The sequence below is a fragment of the Aotus nancymaae genome, unplaced genomic scaffold (genome assembly GCF_030222135.1).
Source record: "Aotus nancymaae isolate 86718 unplaced genomic scaffold, 86718_ANA_hifiasm-v0.15.2.pri h1tg000014l, whole genome shotgun sequence".
NCBI lineage: Eukaryota > Metazoa > Chordata > Mammalia > Primates > Aotidae > Aotus > Aotus nancymaae.
Genome location: NW_026988425.1, coordinates 72303116 through 72327116, shown reverse-complemented (window position 1 = coordinate 72327116; position 24001 = coordinate 72303116). Strand labels below are relative to the sequence as shown.

General features: G+C 38.9%; 1 protein-coding gene and 1 pseudogene across 1 annotated transcript in view; both read right to left on the bottom strand.

Moving 5' to 3' along the window:
- THBS4 (thrombospondin 4) overlaps positions 1–24001 on the bottom strand; it is an 88815-nt gene that overhangs the window by 57855 nt on the left and 6959 nt on the right. The window contains exon 2 of the mRNA XM_064376084.1: positions 23175–23270. Within this exon, the coding sequence (XP_064232154.1) occupies positions 23175–23232 (58 nt within the window). The 5' untranslated portion in view covers positions 23233–23270. The remainder of the gene's footprint in view (positions 1–23174; positions 23271–24001) is intronic.
- Positions 2503–23253, bottom strand: LOC135274754 (RING-box protein 1-like; annotated as a pseudogene).

The window sequence follows — 24001 nt, the reverse complement described above, 5'->3', positions numbered from 1 at the left end:
ATTATCATGTGATGTTATAATTCTGAGATTTGCTTTTTGCAGAATAGATAATGTCTGTTTATTTTATCTTTATTTTTCTTTAATAAATATTCCTGTTCTTCAGTTGAGGCTGGTGTTCTTGCAACTCAGGAAATTGATAATAACCTATTCAGCTATCCAGGGGAAAGGTCTATCCTAGATCTTAAGGGGAGGCTTGAATAAAGGGGAGTGGACCATCCTCACAGAGTAGTCTGATCCCGAGCATCCAAAGCCCACTACAATAAAAAGGAAACCATGAATGACATTGGCTTTAGAAACCTGCTTCTTATATAAAAATATCCTCGCAAATTAAAAAGCATGAAAAAAACAGATGTACTGGACTTCTCAACAGGGCTATTTCCACATTGTTATGGAAGTATTTATGACTTACTGAGAAGGTGTTCTTTCATGATCTGGCCTATCTTCATAAACTTTTTTGTACAGAATGTAGAATTTTGAATTCACAATAATTTGAATAAATGAGCTGCACAAATTAGGGGGAAAGATTGGTTTGATAGCACCTTTTTGTGTTGAGACAACTATATTTTCAACTGGGTAATTGAAAGGCGAACATGGTGAATTTATGCCTTAAGGCCAACAGCTTTTTTAACAGCATTATGGTAAGGAGTTTTTTTTTTTTTTTTTTTTTTTTTCAAAATTTGCTTGTGGTTGTAACCACTATTTGAATCTCTTCCTTGTGGTTGTAACCACTATTTGAATTTCTGCAAGAATTGTAAGAAAAGTGATTTAACTTTGATTTAAAATGCTGTTGCATTGAGACTTCCGTTTCTAGTACTGTAATGTGATAACATACCCTGAATGATCCTCCCAGTGAAAATAACTAAAAACTTGGGGTAGAAATTTTAAAATTAAATGAATTATTGAGCTGGCAAGAAAGCAAGAAATGTATAGAAACCAAATATAAAGTGAAAGCCTGAGTCTTGAGAGGGAAATCAGTGGCAAAGCTAGATTTTACCCTAAAAGTGTCTGATAAAACCTGGGACTTTCAACTTCTGTTTTATCAGCATCACGGTTGAAGAGATTAAGAAAAAGCTGCCCTAGGGTGAACAGTCCAGTAGGAAACCTTTCCTAGAAAGCTGAGACCTCAGGAGTTGCACCCTCAGTGTGGGGCAGCTTAGACAGAAACCCTCTGAAGTGGAGAACAAGGAAACTTGCCTCTCCTGATTTTGTCCGTAGCACAGAGGAGAAAACCTCTAGGGGACCTCATGTGATTTGTTGGTTTGTTTTTACACTTTTCCACAAAATTTAAAAATTTGTGGAAATTTTAAGCCTACAAAAAAGTTGAAAGAAAAGTACAATGAGGCCAAGTGCAGTGGCTCATGCCTGTAATCCTCATACTTTGGGAGGCTGAGGGAAGAGGATTGTTTGAGGATAGGCATTCAAGACCAGTCAGGGCAACATAGACCCCTTCTCCACAAAACATACAAAACAGAGACCCTGTGTCTACAAAATATACAAAAATCTAAGTTGGACATAGTGGCGCATGTACAGGCTGAGGCATAAGGATCCTGTGAGCCCGAGAGTTTGAGGCTATAGTGAGCTATGATTGTACTACTGCACTCCAGCCTGGACGACAGAGACCCTGTCTCTAAAAAAAAAAGTACTATGAACAGTGCTCTTAGAGTCACTGCTTTATCTCATATACCTATACATATGTGTATATGTGTCTGTATACAGATAAGTTTTTTCACTTATTAACATACTTTTATTTAAAAAAATTCAGTGAATAAGACTAGCATTGTTATACCTTTTTGCAAATCTCTTTTATGTCTGACAATGGAAGACAGTTGAATTCTCAAGTCTGCCTCTTCATTTGATGCACTATTTTGGTTAAAGTATATGAAGAAAACCTCGTTTCCCATAGACTTGCAGTTGGAGGGAGAACTTCATGGACCCTCTGAAAGGGTCTCAGGTAGCCACAAGAATCCTCAGACCACATTTCTAGAACCACTGGAACAAACGAAACTGTTTCTCGGTTGAAGATTCTCTATAGCCACCAAATTAGTACCAGAATTGGCAATTCCTTCTGTGGCCCAAACCATTTTGACAAATTGTGATGAAGCGGTGATGGTAAAGGAAATTTGAACTCTTATGTCGGACTGACTTCCATGTTCTTTCCTCAGTCGGCTGCCTGCTGCTATCACACCAGAGGAAGACAGGGCTGACTGCTGTGTTCAGGGCCAGCGATCCACATTCTCCCTTATGCAGTTGGAGTCTTCTGACTAAGCTCACGGGACAACCCTGCTCTGGCTCTAATGAACACACATTTCACTTTCAAAAGGTGGCTTTTTAGCCTTGGAAGAGGGGACCCTTCATTTACTTTTTTTTTTTTCCACATACACAAGTGACAGCATTTGCTCTAGAATCCAACTGGACTTTATTTGACACAGAATACAATGTGGCTGCGAGAACAGCAAATGGAAAAGACAAAGCAGAAAATACACAGTTCTATCTAATTCATAATTAAGTGACAGAAGGGCAAGTCATTAAATGAATCACAAAACATTTAAGCTTGATGGAAGAATTCTTTTTCTGGTGCCCATACTTTTTGAATTCCCACTCTCTGTTGTCCAACATACACAGCTGTTGTGTTTTGAGCCAGTGAGAGAGGCAGTGGAAGTGAAAAGCATGGTTACAGGCTCCCCGTGCAACGGTACATGCTTCTGAAGTGGCAGATGCTTGGTTAGCTTGACATTCTATGCAAAGATCCATGCTGTGGTTCCTGCAGATGGCACAGTTATCAACCACAAATCCGGGCCTGGGGCGCTACTGCATTCCCCTTTTTTACTTCAAAGCATTGCTGTTGGTACTGCTTGGGGTATCCACATCCATTGCCACTGCCATTTTGGACTGGTTTGTTTTGTTTGTCTGTTTGAAAACAAGTTATAAGCACAGTACACTTGACCCTTAAATACTTCTGCAGCCATCTCCTAGATGAAGGACATCTCTTGTATAACTGTAATATCCTTATCTCAACTAAGAAAAGTAACAATAATTCCATAATGCCATTTAATATACAGTCTGCATTCTAGTTTTCTTAAGTGACTCCCAAATATCTTTTATGATTTAAAAAAATCCAGAAGTCAATGAAGGGCATGCCTTACATTTGATTGTTTCCCTCTATAATTTCTTTTAATTTATACGTTATCTGCCGTGTGTGTGTGTGTAAGACTTTTTTTGAAGAATCCAGGCTTTATAGAATGTTCTATATTCTGTTCTATAGTCTTGATTTGATCAATTATTTCTCATGATTAGATTTAGGTTAAATATTTTTAGCAATAATACTTCACAGTTGATGTTGCTTCTTGTGGTTTTCCCTTAGTTCCAAATTCATGCTACTATATTTGAGCCAGTAAGAAATGAAGTGGAAAGCATGATCAAAAAAAAAAAAAAATCAGAGAGAACTGGTAGTGCTCCCAGGCAATTTAAGTAATAGAAAATCCTTTCTGAAGGACACCAATTTAACCAGTTCTCAAAAAATCCCACAGATAATGTTCTAAAGAATATGAACTCCTCTCCTAACACACAAAGACAAAGCATACTAGGCTTTTAGCATAAAGGCACACCAAGTAAGAGCCAGAGGAAACTTCAGACAACATCACACTTTCACAGTCTTGCAGATATTAGAAATATCAGAAGTAAACTATACAATATATTTAATATGCTTTAAGAAATAAAACAGACATCTGAAAATAAGGACAAGAAATAAAAACCATTAAAAAAAAATAGTATATTTGGGCTGGGCGTGGTGGCTCACACCTGCAATCCTAGCACTTTGGGAGGCTGAGATGGGCAGATCACCTAAGGTCAGGAGTTTGAGGCCACCCTGGCCAACATGGTGAAACCTCATCTCTACTAAAAATACAAAAATTATCCAGGCATGGTGGTGGGGGCCTCTAATCTTAGTTACTTGGGAGGCTGAGGCAGGAGAATCAACTGAACCTAGGAGGCAGAGGTTGCAGTGAGCCGAGATCATGCCATTGCACTCCAGCCTGGGTGACAAGAACAAAACTGCATCTAAAAAAAAAAAAAACATATTTGAACTGGAACTTCTATAAATGGAAAATATAATTTAAATTAAAATCAATGTATGAACTAAACAGCAGACTGGACACAAAGAGATAATTAATGAAGTGTAAGATAAATCCAAAGAAATTGTATAAAATACACTACAGAGAAATGAGATTTCAAATATAGTAAGTTAAGAGAAAAGAGTTTTTGAAAAAGTCCATATATCTAATGGGAGCTCTGGAAAAACATAGTAGAAAGAATGGAAAAGAGACAAAATTCCAAGGAAAAATGGCTGAGAGTTTTTCAGAATTGCTGGAAGATGCTAAGCCAAATCACAAGCAGATAAATACAAATAAAATAATTCCTTGGCACATTATAGTGGAAGTTCAGAACACCAAGGTCAAAGAGAGAATTTATCTTAAAAGTAACCAAAGATAAAAAAAAAAATCACCTCAAAGAAATAAAAATTAGAGGTATATCAGTGTTTCCAACAGCATTAATGGAAGCCAGAATATTATTTTCAATATGTCAAAGAAAAAAAAGATCAATCCCAAATCTCACAATTAGCAAAAAGATTGTTTAAGAATAAGGGTAAAATAAAAGACATTTAAGACAAACAAAACTGAGTATAGATCCTTACAAAAGAAAATTCTGAAGGATATACTTGAGGCTCCCAGAAAAGGAATCCAAATTGAAAGCATGAAGTGCAAGAAGAAATGGTGAGCAAAGACATTTATAAATAAATACATTTAAACATTGCCATATAAAGCAATGATGATGATAATAATAATATTTAATTTGTAGAACTGAAAAGTAAATTAGAACTAAAACACTTAATTAAAATAACAGAATGAAGTGGCATGGGAAGCAATTCCATATAGTCTTACAATCCCCTTGTATTTTTCAGGAGCAGATAAAAAGACTTAAACTTAGATTTTATTAAACATTAAAATATTTAGATTAACCTCAAATGAATAGACAGAAAATGTATTATTAAAAATTAGTAGACGGAAGAAATTGAACAAAGAACAAAATTCCCTCAAAAAACACACATTTTGTTTAGTTGCATGTTGTTAAGATTATATTGTGGTACTGTGTCATCCATATCACTGAGGTTTTCTTATATAAAGATATAAATAAAACATTGTTTTCAGATTTGAGTGCCAAGAAAAAGCTTTCTTCATTTTGAGAGGTTTTCTTTATGGTATTATTTTGTACCTATTATAATTTCATTTATGCTTTTGCCACCAGGAAGCCCAGCTTGAACATTGGCTAGCATTCTATATATCTTTCTAATTCCTCCTCCCATCTTTGTCATCTAACATATATTTCTTATTTTTCTTGATCCTGATTTTTTAAATATTGTGTTGTTATCGTCTGTCTTACATGCTTTGGAAAAAATTAAGTAGGAATGCAAATATAATTGAATGGATCAATAAATAAATACAAAATGATTAAAGCAAATAGATTGAAATCTGGGAAGCAGAAACTCTTTTGCTCTTTTGTTTCTTCATTAGTGTTGGCACAGGGAGTGTGGTATAGGTTAATCTATCCCTTTAGAATCAGTTCATCCAAGGTTGGAATTATAAGCAGTTTGTCTAAGCTTGAGGATTTTGGTAGCTGCAGGCAGTGCAAATCACTAACAGGACAAGCAAAATCTATTATGAAAAGTAGGAATAAAAACGTATTACCTAACACTCCAATACCTCACTGATCAATTTTTAGGGCCAGCAGTACTGTCATCCCAAACACAATAATATGTGTATATTATTTGTTCATCATTTTTGAAGAACTCATTTGGTCTCTCAAACAGAAACTGTCATCAGTAAAGAACCTGTCCTGCTTTCCTATAATGAAACAGTTGAATTTGTTACAAGATTTTGTCTCACTGGATTCATTTTGTGTTAAAAATAATATCCTTTTGCAGACCAATTCCACTCAAAAACATCAGTGAAACACATAAAAAGAACACAGAAAATAAAAATGAAATGAAATAAAACATGATGACATTTCAACACTACAGTGTAAGTGTTATATGGCAGGAAGGCAACAATGGGCTGACCCCAAGAATTAGGCTATGAAGGGACATAGCCCTTTGCCAGCTGAGCACATATAATGGGTCAAAACAGTATGCAGTCACATCCTCTAGAGAAAAGAAACTTGACTTTAATGTCTGGATTAAAGACATCAGTACATTTAAGGCAAGACCATGTCAATCAGAAAGAGAACTGGTCACTGAGGTTTGGAAATGGGTGAGACAGGAAGAGTCAGTGAGGCAAAGTTTGGCAGTGGACGCATAAATACTGTCCAGGTAAGGGTCTTCCTGGTCCCAAAGACAGCCCTTCTGGTCCAAGAGGCAGACAGAACCACATGGTGGAAATGGATGCATCACGTAATTACAGGCTGACCCCATTAAACATCACCTTGTTGCTTGCCAAGCAACTTTCTGTTAAATTGGCTTCCTTGCAGTTTGTCTAAGAATGTACTTGCCAGGCTGATGCTAATGCTCACCTCGTAAAAGACACCTTGCCTTTTAATGACAACACCGGCAGTCTGCTCATTATTCTTCAGCCTCTTTCAGGCACTCACAAGAGTTTCTGCATCTCCGAGACTGAAGCCCTGACCCTGGTCTCTGGTGCCTTCATCACGGAAAGGAACACCCGCCTTGGGAGCCAGCATGTCAGTCTTCCCTGTGACAGCTGGCCTCCCCAGGGACCTTCTCCATGAATGCTGACAACCAGCAATCATTTTACTAATGATGAGGATGATGTTGTTCTAGTGAAACACAGTATTATCAGGAGGTTTCTTCTCAGAGAGGGAAATGTGCCAGAAGGCATGGGGATGGGCTCCAGATCATGGACTTATCCCTCCTATTACACAGTTCATAGGGATACTGGAAATCTTGCCACCTCAAAGGTGAGACAGGCTTCAGTACTTGAGAGGGTGTCCTCTTACCTCCCCAGGTACTTGTAGGCCTTTATAGAGGGTCTCCCACTGTGACCAGGCCATGCAAGCCCTGCAAAAGCATACTCACCTTGGCTAAACCTGATACCTGGATCATCTAGGGGAAGTCCATACCTGAGATGCTCAGCCCCTACTTAGCTCTTGCTGCCACCAACTCATACTAAAGAAACCAAAACTTTCCTATCCCCTAATTGGATATTTATTTAAATGCCAAAAGGAAAAGTATGATAGGGTTATACCTTTTTTTCTTGCTTCATCTCTTCTCATCTAAATTTGGAAAATGTTCTAAGGTTGAGTACTGAATGTTAATTATTTTAGAAGATGTAAAGTTTCCACTAAAAGATTTCTTACCAGAATGGTGACATTTCCAAGTTTTTGAGAGTCACCACATTTCAACTGGCAAAGAGTGTTAGTGAGACCTTGGCTTCATCTGAATCTGGTAGTGATGAAATAAAATTATCAAAGAAAAGGCCTCAGTTATTGAGTGCTACTCTTTTTTTCTCCTTTCTATACATAATAAGGTTCAAAGAGATTGATAGACTCAGATAACACCTGATTCTCCAGACCGCTGGTTCAGTGCTCTTTCCACTTTCTCACTGAAATACAGGGCTGTAAATGAAGCTCTTAGTTTTATGCTTATGGTCGTGACCCCAGATAACAGAAGTGTACTCTATAGTTCCTTGGCTGTTTTCCTCACTATTGTCCAATTCAAAGTCTCTTCTTCACATTTTTCATAAGCTAAATGTCTGTATCTTGGGCTATAACCCACACATGGTCATAAATAAATACCAGCAGCTACTCCATGGTATCAGACATTTTCTCCTTCTCTCCCCGCAAGGACTGGCTAATACCACATCCTTGGGCTCGAGTACCACTCTTGCTGGGCCTAAGAGATACCCAAACTCCCTAACACCTCAATCAGTCTGGGAATGTTGATGCTTCCAAGGGTCCTGCTGTACCCACAGAGCATCATTCTCCCTGTTCCAGAGATCCCACCACATCTGCGAAGGACCATTGTCATGACTGCTGAAATCATCAGTACCTCTGTCGGGAACCAGAGCTATGTCTACTGTGTACCATTGGCATATCAGCTGAAGACCATGGTCATATCTGTTGGAGGCCACTGTCACATCCATTGAGTACTACCCCTGATACTTTGGACACTGTGAGATTCCAAAGCTGGGCAGCATTTGAAGCAAAGTTTGAGATGTTGTCTCTTTGCTGGTTAGACGGGGCATATGTATTGTAGGAAGTGGTGGTGGTGTCAAGACAACACTGTGCTGTACCCTAAAGCCTTAAGGAGTTTTTACTGAAACAGTTCTTTTCACAATTTACTTACAATCCCACCTCTATATGGGACTCAGTGATGAACTACAGGGAAGCTGGGCAAGGAGACATAGCCTAGAACTGGGCTCCAAGCTACGTTTGAAATCTCTCCTTCCGGGGTTTTGTTACTGGATCAAATTGACTTTCTTCTTACCTTAGGGTAAATTTCCTCCACGGAGGCTTACTTATGGGGTACCTACTATTAGAAGTCATTTATCAGTGCTTATTGCATTCTAGGCCCTATGCCAAGAATGAATTATACATCATTTAATTCTCACAACAGCCTTATGAAACTGTTATTATGTCCCTATTTTACAAATGAGGAGATGAAGAGTTAGAGGGGATACAGACTCTGCCAGGACCACACAGCTAATAAATGGCAGAGCTGGGGTTTAAACCCAGACCTGTGGAATACCAGAGTCTGCTTTCCTAACCCCATGCTACATGGCTTGGTGCAAATATACCTTGGGCAGGCTGTTACCTACCCACTATCATACAGGCCCAGCTACAGCTAAATCCAAGGCAGACATAAATAGGGCTCAAAGTGGGGCCCTTCATGGAGATATAACTTTATTCTTAAAATATGAGAATACAGGATCCTGGCTAGATACTTCTGGGTTTAAGAAATTACACACTTTTGATGGGGGCGGGGGCCGAAACTTGCCTTGTTTTGAGGATCCCTTGGCTCTGCTGACATGCAGCTGGGAAGTCTCCTGTGTTCTAGCACTGAATTTCTGGGAGATGATGGGGATGAGGGCAGAAGGGAGAGGAGAGAGGGTGTCTAGCAGAGTCAAGTGCTGCACAGGAGAGTCCCAAGATGGGGCCCAGTGGGACCTCGTGCGACAGCCCCAGTCAGTAGGGGTAGAGATTTTCAAACATACTTTGAAGATAGAATGCCACTACTTAAGTAGAGTGAAATGTCCTGTGCTGTGAATCTGGATCTTAGTTCCAGTATACTTTGCAGATGGTATCAGGCTTTCTCATTAGGCATATTTCAGGTGTTTGTTGTGGGGACACTCACTGTCTCAAGTGATGGACACTGGTGGCCAGGAAGTCAAGAAAAAGAGAGCCCAGGTAATCACAGCCTTGGAGGGACCTGTGGAAGTAAGAAGCCCTGAGGCTTGATAAGCTTCTTAACTTCAGCCTCTAGCTGAAATTTACCTCTGGGGAAGAGACCAAGGACACCTCTAGGAACTCATCAGCCATTCTAGAAGTCAGACATTTTATGGTCCCTACTACTCCCTCTGCTTGGGTTTCTAGAATTTTAATGTGTTTTTCCTGTTGCACAGTACACACCATATACCCCTCTCCCTGTCCACAAAAGGAGGATCACATTGGTTGGTTCAATAAACTGCACTATCTCATACAGTGTCACTACCCGTCAGAGTTTTCTCATAGGCTACTGATACCCTGATGTTCATCCTACAGATGGTGGCTGCTTTATGTTAGTTTCCAATCCCTGGTTCAATCAGTGACAGAGGCTGGTCTGGCTGTTTTGTTCAGAAAGAGGGTAGCGAGCCCTTAAGCATTTCTTGGTCTCCTTCCTTTATCTTTATTTTTAAATTGTATTTATTAACTTTTATTTTAGGTTTAGGGGTACACATGCAGGTTTGTTATATATAGGTAAATAGTGTGTCATGGGGGTTTGGTGCACAGATTATTTCGTCATTCAGGTAATAAGCATACTTTAGTCTCCTTCCTTTAGACAGAACATTATTATGTTGATAATCCAAGATACACTAACAAAAAGTGATACATTTAATAGTACTATCTTGGGTCAATACAATTACTATTTGAGTTTTTCTTTCTTTGGAAGAAATGGAATCATTTCTCAGTATATTTTATCCTTTACCTTAAGTGACTTTTTCTGATATGTAGCAGATCTTAGGAAGAAAAGCATCTAAATATCAGTTGTCCTTGTGACTTGGGGTTTGGGGGGTGCAGGTTGAAAGTGTGTCCTTAGGAGCCCCTTCCTGCAAAGCTCTGGGGAGTTGTCCCTGGCTCATTCCGAAGCCTACCTAAGTTTGGTACAGTCCTCACTATTCAAAATATATTACTGGATATGAGCAGATTCTCAGTTGTTCTTACCCCATTTTTAGCTCTCTTTCTGCCTGTATGTTTGGTGGGTTGCTTCCCTCAATGGGAAGTGGTTTTTGATCTAAAACAGTCAATAAGCTGAACAACTTCAAACAATGATTTTCCTTCTCTCTTGTGATTGCTCCCCAGTATCCCTTCTCCTTTCTTCCTTTACTGCTAGCTAGGCACAGGGCTTCCTAGCTAGAGACTGCATTTCCCAGTCTCTGTGGCAGCCATGGTGGCCATTCTAGACATTCTAGATAATGAGGGGTGAATGGAAGTGGTTTACCCTTGCATTAGTCTGTTCTCATGCTGCTGATAAAGACATACCTGAGACTGGGCAATTTACAAAAGAAAGAAGTTTAATGGACTTGCAGTTCCACATGGCTGGGGAGGCCTCACAATCCTGGCAGAAGGCAGGAGCAGCAAGTCACGTCTTACATGGATGGCAGTAGGCAAAGAGAAACATTGTGTAGGGAAACTCCCCCTTTTAAAATTGTCAGATCTCATGAGACTTATTCACTATCACAAGAACAGCATAGACTTGCCCCCATGATTTAATTACTTCCCACCAGATCTCTCCCACATGTGGGAATTCAAGATGAGATTTGGGTGGGGACACAGCCAGACCATATCAATGCTATTTCCAGGTCACATTCTGTCCCAGACGTTCTACTGTGCTGCCATCTGTCCAGCTGGAAGGCTATTGGCTGACAGCCCCCTTTGAGAATTGCCTCAGCTAAGAAGAATCATCTCATTCAAGGTCACATCCCTTTCCTGAAGCGGCTTGCAGCCAATAACTGGTCTCATCCCAGCTCTGAGGGACCAGCTTAGCTTCAATGCGCCATTATCAGTTGGGTCAAGAGCTTGTCATGACTGTACTGCAGCCTAACTTTTCCATCTTCCCAGTTCTGCGTCCTTCCTTTCCTCTAGTGGGTGTTAACCCACAGAGCACCCCCTAATGAACTTCCTGTACACTAATCTCCATCACAGAGTCTGTTTTCTAGGGTACCAGCCCTGAAACACAAATTTAAAAGAAAGCTATTTGCTGGTCTCTCTGCCTACCTTTCTGTAGAGAGAGGTTAGTGGTGAGTGAGCTTTGACCATGTGAATGAGGAGAATGGCTTAAAGAGTGGGGAGCAACAAGATAGAAAGTATTTGGGTCAAAGTACCTTACTTAGATGACCTTGTGGATCAAACTTCCCACAAACTCTGGACCACTGACCATGGCATACTTCTACCTTGGTAGGTGAGAGAATTATCAACTTTGAGCCACTCTATTTTTTTTATCTCTAACTTAGAGCAGCTTAGCCTATACCCCAAGAGTTGGGGAAAGTGTAGTCTGCTCCAATCAGATAATTTAGGACTTTGTAGACTGCAGTAAGGATTCTGGACTTTGTCTTAAGGGTAATGGGTTTTTGCTGTATCTCTAGGCATTGTGTATTATGTTTATCCAAAGAATAAACTGTAGACCAGAACTGAGTTGCTTTATCAGTGCAGTGGTCCAATCATGGTTTATAGCAGCCTTAAACTTCTGGGCTCAAGCAATCCTCCTGCTTCAGCCTCTTGAGTAGCTGGGACTACAGGTACACACAGCTAAATTTTTTGTATGTAGAGCAGGGGCACAGGTAGAGACAGGGTCTCACTATGTTGCCTGGGGTGGTCTTGAACTCCTGGCTTCAAGCAATCCTCCTGCTTCCTCCTCCCAAAGTGCTGGGATTACAGGCTTGAGCCACTGAGCCTGGCTGCTTTAACAAAACTTTTTTTAAAAAGCAATGTAGCTAGGACATTTGGCTCCTAAATTTAGTTAGAATGACTCAAAAGAATTTTTTTTTGCATTATCCTGACAAAATATAAAATTGTAGATGTCAATTAATACAGGCAGAATAAGAAGTTCATGTATTCTCTTTGGAAACTTGTTTGAATCCCTGTTTTTTTGTTTTTCATCATTGGAAGTAGATTTGATTTTTCATTCCAATCTGGCAATCAAGAAGAGTTTGAGTGGAAAATAGGATTATGCTGAAAATTCTTTGGCGGAAGGAATGCTTAGTGACTCTCACTATATAACCAAAGAGCAGTAATTAGAGCCACGAAGACTCTAAAGGTTAATTCCTTAAAAACTTCCCCATAATATGTGTAATCACATTACTTTCTTGGTTTAGACAGCAAACTAAATTCATAAGTTTTCTTGGGTAAAATAGAAAGAACAACACTTTAGCAAAATTCCCTGTCAAATTATTTTCTTAAAATCAAACAGTAAACAATTTTCCTATTCTGATTCTCAATGCATCTCCTGGCAATTTGTTTTTTGGACACACACATATAATTATTCAGCTAGGTGGTCTAGGTTGGAATTTCAGTTATTGCTATCCAAATAAAACACTCCTTTTCCCGAAATCAGCAGACTCTGTACTAACTGTTCTTTCAAAGCCTTGGATGAAGTCTATATTGGGAACCTGAGCCATGTCATGAGTACTTTCTACTGCCTTTTCCTCTCAAAGCTGCCGAAGCAAACAGAAGCTGCAGACATAGAGCCTCAGATTGCAAAACAATCCCACATCTACCAGATCTCTAGTTCCTCAACCATTTCCCATCAGTCCTCCACTGGTGCTTCTCCCAAGATACTTTAAAATAAAGACTACATAAAATGTGGCTTTCTTCTTCTTTTTCAAGATCAGGACAAGCTGGTTTTCTACAAATATATTAATACATACACCGCACTTATAAATAAGCTTCTTCCCTCATAAGAGGGGTCCTCATTCAGGGATGGTTTGTGACCCTCTCCCCACCAGACATCTTGCAATGTCTAGACATTTTTGGTTGTCACAACTAGGGTATGCTAGTGGTATCTGGTGATAGAGGCCAGGGATGCTGTTAAACATTGAACAACGTAGTCAATGTTGAGGAAACCTGCCTCCATGAGATTTCAAATTGTACTGAAGTATTTTCCAAATTAATTGGCTATCATATGTACTTTAGATCTTATTCAGGGACAGTGTTTGGAAGCAAATTTTGTTCTTTAGATTATAGTTGCCATACTTAACAAATAAAAATATGGGAAGCCAGGTTAAGTTTGAAACTTTTACTTAGAAGAAAAAATTATCTGTTATTCATATGAAATTCAAATGTAAGCGGGCATTCTCATATTTTATCTGGCAACCCTGCCTTAGATGGAGACATTTACCTTAGTTTCTCACTCGTAGACCCACATTTATATGTTAATTTAAGCCACTAAGTGTAGCTGGAAACTGCTTACTGTTTTTCAACATTAATGTAGTACATAAACAAACTAATTATCTTTCAGAAAGACAATATTACTATGAACACAGCCCTAAAGTACCATAAGTTTCTTCTTTGAAAATTATACCAATTTGATTTTCACTGAAAAAGATATGATGTGTTAATAAACTTTTTAATGCTTTTATGCTCTGCTAGAAGTTGTCCACATTTGTCCCAGATCCAGGCCCAGTTTGTTGTAAGATCTTACTCCAAATATACAAATCAGTGTCTTTCATTCTCTTTTCTTGTAAGAGCATCTATTGCCTTATTTACTCTCAAAATAAAACCAACTAATTACTATTTGAGAAGAATCTGAATAATTGATATTGGCAATCTCAGACAAAATCCAACATGCCATCCACATCACTAGAAGAAAAGTGACAATATGCCCCAAACGATGGTATTTCAGAGCACTGTGTGGTATGTGTATGGGCCCAGGGGTAGGGGTCAGAAGCCCTGCATTCTGGTTGAGGTTCTGCCATTGGCTCACACCTAGCATTTCACTGATTCTCTGGGGTTCAGTTTTATTCACAATTTCCACCCCTGAGGCAGATGGACCCCAAGAAGTGCACCACTTCACAGAGCTTGAGCCTTAAGGTAGAACTTGAGTGAGAACTAGGATCTGAGCAGTAGCCACGTCCTGCAGACAGGACACAAATGGTGGACAGTAGTGGGGATGCCTGCTTCTTAGAGGACTGGCCATGAACACCAGCCACCTAGCTTCATGTGGCAGACGAATTCCAGGAGGCACAGGGATGCCCCTGCACGAAGCATCACTGTGCTGGCTTTGGGCAACACAAAGGCTGCCCTTTTAAGGCCTGCAGACCACAGATGGGCATGGCTGAGACACGTAGGAGCTGACACAAAATATCAGAGAGTTGGAAAAAATTACTACCACAGAATTAATTTAGTTCTTTTAACCATGCTATTGTACATGTCTGTGAAATTCATTATGAAAAAATAAGCGTAATTACTGTCTGTTAGCATTTAGTCAGACTATGGTCAAGTCTGTGTCTGCACATTTATGGGCTATGGACTTATGAATGAGGATGAACACTCCTAAGCTTTATCCTATTGTTCACTGGGCATCATCCACTTTTCCTTCTCTCTGATCCTTCTGAGACTTTATGTTCTTGGCCTCATATTCTTGAGTGTAAACTCCAGAAAGGAAGGAATTTTTGTCCACTTTGTTCATTTATGCACTCCAGGCATCTACAAGAGTACCTGGCACATAGTTGGTGCTCAATAAATGTTTATTAAATGAATGAAGAGTATATCCCTTTATTCTTTTTAAAAATTCCTTTTTATTTACATAAATATATGGGGTACAAGTGTAATTTTGTTACATGCATAGATTGCATTTAACAAAAATCAGGGCTTTTGTTTGTAAAGTCAGGGCTTTTAGAGTATCCATCACTGAAATAATATACATTGTACCCATTAAGTAATCGTTCATCATCCACCCAGCCCCCTTTATTCTAAACCAGCTCTTGCAATGGTTGAGACTCCCTTTCTGGGCCATGCCCTCTTCAGACATTTTCACTCCTGTGGGACTGCCAGCAGGGTGATGTTGAGGCCCAGTGCAGGGAAGTGTCCAATCTGACAGTGAGTGGCAAGACAACCAAAGGGAAGAGGTCTAGTTCCAGAAAGAACTAGAGCAGAGATGTATTAGTCCATTTTCATGCTGCTGCTAGACATACCTGAGACTGGGCAATTTACAATAGAAAGAGGTTTAATTGAACTTACAGTTACACGTGGCTGGGGAAGCCTCACAGTCATGGTGGAAGCAGGGAGGAGGAAGTCCTATCTTACATGGATGACAGCAGGCAAAGACAGAATGAGGAAGACATAAAAGTGGAAACCCCTGATAAAACCATTAGATCTTGAGAGATTTATTTACTACCACGAGAACAGTATGAAGGCAACCACCTCCGTGATTCAATGATCTCCCACCAGGTCCCTCCCACAGCATGTGGGAATTATGGGAGTACAATTCAAGATGAGATCTGGGTAGGGACACAGCCAAACCACATCAAGCAGGAAGCTGACCAACCTGGAGGAAGAAAACCTCCATATTTTACAACTATGAGGGTAAAATAATTTCCTAGTTCCTTTTCTGGAAATCATTACTTTTCAGGAAAACTATAATACATGCTTTACTTTAAAAACAATGCCACAAACAAAACATACTGTGCACCATGTTCCAGGTTATAAATGTCTCTAACATATGTCATTTCTCCAGAGTCTCACAGTGCTCTGCCAGCCAGGGAGAAGAGGGATCAGGTCCCCTTTATACAAAACAGGACACCGAGACTCAGGGATGTTAGATGAACTGCTCAGGCCAATACATGGCAGAGCCTGGACCCCAGTTCTCTAGAATTCACATCTAGTGCCAATTCCTCTGTGCACACTCTTTTTACAAAGTTTAAGATACTTTGTGGTTTGGGTATATTAAAATACATTAGAAATGAATTAACTTATTCACAAACTTTTCAGGTCTTGTAAATTAAATTTGAAGTACACTTAATTCAGATAACTGCAAATTTGCTAATGAAATTAACCTTTAACTATACTTATTTGTATTACACATGGAAATAACAAGCTGCTAAAACCTTGAGAAATCCATAATCTATTTCTTTCTGCCAATATATGAAAAGCTGGAGAATATTATAGTAAAAATGAAGACATTTACAATGTTTTCTGAATTTTCTGTTCAGTAGCATTAAGGCACTAAAATAAACACTCATAAAAGGAGCTAAGGAAAACCCACCCTGTCCCAAGGTATATCAAGGGCAACTTCTCCGTGTGAACTTTGTTTAGTTACTGTCATCCTCTGAGCTCTTATTATTCTAAATTTTAATTTTAATTTTTTTTTTTTGGCTGGGTCTGGTAGCCTACGCCTATAATCCCAGGACTTTGGGAGGCCAAGATGGGTAGATCACCTAAGGTCAACAGTTTGAGACCAGCCTGGGCAACACAGAGAAACCCGATCTCTACTAAAAATACAAAAATTAGCCAGGCATGGTGGCGGGTGCCTGTAATCCCAGCTACTCAGGAGGCTGAGGCAGGAGACGCACTTGAACCCAGGAGGTGGAGGTTGCAGTGAGCCAAGATTGTGCCACTGCACTCCACCCTGGGTGACAGAGTGAGACTTTGTCTCAAAAAATAAAATAAAAAATAAATAAATAAATTGTTTTTTATTCTTTCACTTGCTATGTGTAAGTGAAAAGTGAAAGTTACACATGGTAAGTGAAAGAATAAAAAACTATTTGAAATTTAGAATAATAAGAGCTAAATAATACTAAAAGTTGTGGCTTTGCCCCAGTGGGTAAACACTTCTCTAATCTTTCATCTACTTGTTCACTTCCAGTCTTTTCTGAATTTCTAAATCAAACCCATAGGCCACAGTGGTGGGAAGACTATAGCAGATGAGAAGCAAGGGGCTATCCTAGTGTCCTGCAAAGGTCTGAGTCTGCGGGACCCAGACTGCATCTCCAGAATGAACACAGAAAGATGTTTCATGTCACCAACAAGTGGAAGCGCCTACCTGGAAGGCAGAATCCTGACTTTCCTAGGCCAGTCCGACATGGTGCTGGTCCCACTCACAGAATCTGAACAATATCGTTTACATATATTCATCATTCCTCTAACATGGATAATCTAAAATTTTCCATTTTCTCCATTATGGGGGAAAAACTCAACACCCTAAGTCAACCCTGAATGACACTTGAAAAAACCTGGCTTCCAGTTTCAGCTCAGTTATGGTGGCTGGGTTCCTTGCAAAAGCTACGGTCACATGTGGAAACTGAGGAATCTGACCGGATTTTCGGAGCTCTTTTAGCTGTAATGCTTAGTTCCCTTAATCTTCACCTCTGTGGCCCTGAATCACGCAGGCCACATTAGGAGCCTCCCAAGTATGAATGACCCTCCCTACTACTTCCTACCACCTCCTCCCTGTGCTGAGCTGTACTTTTAGCTTTTAAAGAAACAGACTTGTAGAAGAATCTTTAAACCCCAGGATACATGAAGAGCTTCTCCAGAACCTCTCAACAAGCTGCTTTGGATGATAAATGCCAGATGCTAGAGAAGACGATTAACTATGAAGACAACTTGTGTGTAAATTATACAGTAACACAAGAAAGGGGTCTGCAGGGATATAGGATTTCATTTTGAATTTGGCAAAGGCATCTGCTTCTGTCCCCAAAGGGGAGTAATTTAGAGCTGCTTTAGGTTCATTCATACCTACATACTCATTGTTTTTTTCTTTTCTTCTTGAGGGAATTGCAGTTGCTCTTTTTTTCTTTTTTTTCTGCTGGAAGAACTGCTTTATGTTGGCTGGAGCCGTTCTGTGGCTGGGTTGTAGAGATGAGAATACCATGGCAGCTGCTTGAGCCATTTGGTGAGAAATGGGTAGAGAACTGTTCAATCAGGGCAAGAATTGATAGGGCAAACAGCATGGTGTGATCTTTAACCTAACCCTTCCAAAAGTTCACAAGGTTCAAAACCATTCCTTGTCTTTTTCTCTCTCTCCCTGCTTATTTCTCCTCTTCTCATCCTCAGCTCCTCTGATCTCTTTCTTGCTCGCTCTCTTGTTTCCCTAAATATTGCCTGAACCTCCAATTCACTTTTAAAAGTTTATGAAATGTTTGTAGTATTTAGGCATTTGTAAAGGTATAAGGAATAACTCAAGATTATGGAATTTTAAGAAAGCATGATTGTTCTTAGTGAAAAAAATTATATTCCCTGTTTGGTTAAGAATCAGGGAATTTGTTACAATTTTAAAGAGAAAGACAACATTTTTTTTTTCTTTCAAATGAACTTTCATTGAAATAACAGTTCCTCTACCTACCTCTTGCCGTAGTGGGTATGTACTAAGTAAGCTTCCCAGCACCATCAGTGCTATTTTGTTCAGAAGTCTTTTTCTGATTCTGTGTAAATTTTAGGCTCTTTTATTTTGTTCTTAGGTTTTCCTTTTTTTTTTTTTTTTTTTTTTGCCTTCTGGAGTTTCCTCAGCTGTCCAGTGTTTCTCTACTATCTCCAATTACAGGACTCACCACAATGAAATTTACTGCCTGGACAATTTCTTCTTGAATATGAAATGTTCTCTCTCTCTGCACTCTGCTCTGCACCAAGTGATTATAGTTGACTTTGTCTGTACCCTTTCTATTTAAAAGATCTGATGAAAAAGCATGAACATCGTTCACATTAGGATAGAGCATGGGGTCACTGAGAGGGGACTTCCCAGCTTTTCTGAGGCAGCATGACTATTATACAAGGCAAAGGTCTTTGGTCTCCTGTTTCTTTTTGGGACACGCTAATGGGTTAGGGGCAGGAGAGTCATCCTTAGTGAGTGGGTCTCCCCTGGCATCCATTGAGGGTATGTCAATCTCCAATGCTAGGACTGGGAGAAACCTCTGCTTTCATCAGGCCCAGCAGATGTGTCTTGGTAGAGGTGCCCTTGAGGCAGTCTGGCTTTGGATTCACATTTTTGTCTGGCAGCTACTGAAGGTAATGGTTGGATGCCCCAAGAACAAATGCCTGTTGTACAGTACCCACCAGTGTAACCCCAGTATTAGATGCTGGTCAGTTTGCCATTTCACTATTAATGACAGTCAACAAAAACAGAGTACATGGTATGGTATAAAATATGAGACTAGAAAATGTCTAATCATTAGACTCAAAGTTCAAATTGAAAACAGAGATATTACACTGGCTTTCTCCAAACAATGCTTTTAAGTATTTTCTAAATAGTATTCTTTTTTTTTCTCATAACTTATTTACATCTTTGGTAAATGGCTAATTTGAAGAATGTCTATTAAGTAAGTGTGGTTTAATGTAAAAATCATGGCTTTGGAGACAGAACTGGGTAAAAATCCTCATGTAATCACTTTTTGAAACAAGATATTTACCCTTGGTGCCTCCAACTCCAAATTCATAGTGCGGCTAAAAAGGCCTCTGCCTGTGTCTGTAGTCTTATTTCTCATCATTATCTACCACTCACTTTCCCCTCCTGAAATGCTGAATTACACGTAGTTCTCAGACCACAATATACTACTGCTCTATTTCATGTCTTTACCTCAGCTGCTTTCTGTCTGGAACATCTCCCCTGGTATACCTCCTCCAGGAGTGCTTTCCTGACACTGTTTCATCCCCAAGCCCTCTGCAGATGGGTGAATGATCCCTCTTCTATAACCTCATAACCCTTAATTGATCCCCAATAGCACTCACCACACAGAGTGGATGTTACTGTGTTTATCTCCCCATATATGCCATTCAGTAATAACAGCTACATTGATTGATCTTGGTATCACTGGTGCCAGCATTTAGTAAACTCAATAAATATTAGTTGGATTGAGAGGTTTATATCTGCAAAACAAGTATAATACTATACCTTTAGTTATTGTGAGGAAGAATTCAATAAATGCCACTGCTAGTTCTGTTATCCAAACTTTTCCTAAAATATTTCTACAACATGGCAACAAACATGTAGTATGTGCAAAGAAAAGATATACTGACAGTCACCTCTAGATGTCATTTTTGTACTCGTAACGTTTTCTGGAGAAAAGTATGTTCAACAAAATTGTAACTATATTTGCCAATTTTAAGATATCATTTGGCTTATGAAATCCAAATAAAGAGAAGATGCTCATGGACCAGGTGAGAAGTTTTATTCAGAGTCAACCGGTCTCTCTTAATTTTTGTAAGTTGTTGACCATGTCCATAGGTACAAGTTATCTTGAAGAATAAATCTAAAACTATGCTGTTTTAAAAAATGCATAATGAAGACATCTGCATATAAAAAAAAAATCAGAGAAAAGAGAGAGACTCTTTTCTTTAGAATAGAGACCCTCTGGAAATGTCTCCTTTGGCCACAATTCCTGCCTGTAACCCTTCCTCCCCTCACCAGTGCACACACATATGCTTTCTTGGAAGCCTCATTCCTGGGTATTCATACTGAGTCACTGTTCCACACTGGACATACACCTCTCTGGACTTGATTTGCTCACTCTCCTCTTATCCTTTTGGTTTTCAGTGCTATGGTTAACCTTGAATGAAAGTTGAAGGTCACTTGATTATCCAAGCCAACAAACAGAAAAAAAGGCATATAAATTATACTTATTCACAATAGCCTTATTGTCCCATCCCTAGGATGGAAATGAGAGCTGGGGAGTGGAAGGCTGTGGTGGCAGTAACAGAAGGCATGACATATTGGGAAGCCAAAAGACGGAAATGCCTTGTAGTCAGGGGTCAGCAAAAGGAGTAAGGTTCCAGTTACTGGGTAGACGTGGGAGAAGGAAATGCAATGGAAAGACAGGAAACCACTGTAAAAAGTGGTGGGCTTTGTGGTAAAAAGAAAAGGCTAACTTTGAGACATTTGAAACTGAAGAAGCAATAAAAGTTCTATTCTTTTAATAACTGAATATGTTTTGTGTCCATCAACTATAAGAATCTATTATGTGCCTACTAAATGCTGTGGGGGATATGAGTTAGTCCCTGCATTTGAAGTAGAAAATGAGTGTGCAGCTTTATGCAGGAGCAATCATGGTGTAAGTACAGTAATACAAATTAATAATAATTTACAAATATTTACATACTGAAACATTTTATCAATAAGTTAAATAATATGCAATTCTCCCATATACCTACTCAGTATACTTCCTGGGTTGATTTTAATGTTGCCTCAGCACCTTGATGAATAGGGGAAGCAAGACACTCCCGAAAGCTATGAGCAATACCCAGCTGTAAATACCATTTCAGACTCATTGGACCCTGTTCTTCCTCTTCCAAAGTCACTTCCATTACTCAAAATGTACACTAATTTCTTTTAGCCTGCTTAGATGGCATTTAAAGCACTGATGTGAATAATGGTTGACATTTCAAGAGGAAGTTCCATAAATTGAGGTATCAGACCAGATATATCTCATTTTACACAACTGATATGATTGTGGATTGAGAGAATTCTTATATATGGACTATTTTTAAATGCTAGGAGAGTGTGCTGTTTAAAGCAATTTATGAATAAAGAAAAGAATCCTCCAATAATGAATCTTTCCTTAGGCAAATTTTAAGATGGCAGCATTTCACAAGACAGGATTTATTTGTTCTTCATTATCGATGGTAGCCTATTAATCTGGAAAAGTAATATAACTCCCTATAAATTAACCAATACATATAATGACTTAAGTTCTGAAAATAACTAAGACCATTTTATATATTCATTTTTAAACATTTCAGAAAATGGGATCGTATCTATAACTTTTCAATTATTACCATAAAAAAAGGAGGCATGTGAATTTAATATTTTTGCTCCCTAGTATACTTGGGTAATCCAGGGGAGGAAATATGAATAAATATATCTGTTTTTTCCCGTTTGGTGTAAACAAATAAAGCTTGATACAATTATTCCTCACAGGGATAGCACAAAAAATGAATAAGCTATAAACTCTGTCAGTGGGTTTAGAATTATAGTAATTCGTGTTATGCCATAGCCCCTTAATTTTAGTAATATGGCTATAAGAACTATGGATTCAGCAAAAAAAAAAAAAAAAAAAAAAAAATATATATATATATATATATATATATATATTTCAGTGCTATGGTTAGTTAACCTTGAATGAAAGTTGAAGGACAGTTGATTATCCATGCCAACAAACAGAAAAAAAGGCATATAAATTATGCTTATTCACAATAGCCTGATTGTCCCATTCCCTAGGATGGAAATGAGAGCTATATATAGTCAAACAAACCATTTTAATACGTTGCTTTTTTTTTCTTAAAGAAAACTTTGAAATGTATCTTCAGCCAAAATAGAGAATGTTGCATTGTTTGTAGATCATATTGAGGATTCCAGGGATTTCCAAGGTTGACTGAATCCCAGTGGTATAGGGAGGTTACCCAGTCCTGAGATGATTTCCTGGAGGGCATCTTTAATCCCGGCTGTCCATCCTTATTCATTGTTACTGATTCTAGACAGCCATGTGGCCACTGAACATAGCTCAGCACCACTTCTCAGAAAACATTTAAATGGCATGGTCTTGCTGATGAAAAGATGTTGGAAATACAAAGTTCCATGAAGGAAGATGGTCCACATTTTTAGTTGCCATCTGGTTGAATGTTCTGGATATTTCATATGCCCATTTTCTGCATCACATGCCATTACATTACCTTTAATTCTTTTTAAAAACATCTAGTTTCAATTAAGTATAGACTCACAGGAAGTTGTAAAATAAATGTACAGGGATGTTTCCCCCAATTGTAACATCTACTGTAATTATTGTACGATATTAAAACCAAGAAAATGACTTTGGTACAAACCACAGAGTTCCTTCAGATCTCACCAATTTTGGGTCTGTGTCTATGTCTGTGTCCCTATGTCTCTTTTTCCTTATAAGGTCATCGTATTAGGCCGTAATTGCACTGCTATAAAGGAATACCTGAAACTGGGTAATTTATGAAGAAGAGAGGTTTAATTGGCTCACAGTTCCACAGACTGTACAGGAAACACGGCTGAGGAGGCCTCAGGAAACTTTCAATCATGGTGGAAGGTGAAGGGAAAGCAGGCACGTCCTACACAGCTGGAGCAGGAGGAAGAGAGAGAAGGGGACACGTTCAAACAACCAGGACTCATGAGAACTCATTATCACGAGAATAGCAAGGGGAGAATTCCACCTTGATCCAATCACCTCCCACTAGGCCCCTCCTCCAACATTGGGGAGTACAATTTGACATGTGATTTGGGCAGGGAGACAAATCCAAACCATATCAGTCACCAATCAATGGATTTGGAGCCCATACTAATCCAGTATGATTTTATCTTAACTTGATTATATCTGCAAAGACCCTATTTCCAAATAAGGTCACATTCACAGGTACTGGGAGGTTAGGATTTCAACATAAGGTTTTGGCAGGGGAAATGAACCCACAACATATGGCAAGACAATGATTAGCTTTGGAAGATACTGTCAAATTGTCTTGCAAAGTTTTGCATTCCTACCAGCAATGAATGAGAGTTTCTATTGCTCCATATCCTTGCAAAATAGTTCGTGTTGTCAGTTTTTTAAATTTCAGCTATTCTAATAGGTGTATAGTGGTATCTTTGTTGTTTTAAATTGTAATTCCCTAATGACAAATAATATTGAGCCTATTTTTTTTTCTTCAGCTAAACAAGGCCAGAGTGCTTATTTTAATATGTTTATTTCCACAAATATATCTCTTTGGTGAGGTGTTTCTTTACATTTTTTTCTTATTTTTAAATTGGGTTGTTTTCTTGTTGTTAGTTTTAAAGAGTTCTTTGTATATTTTGGAC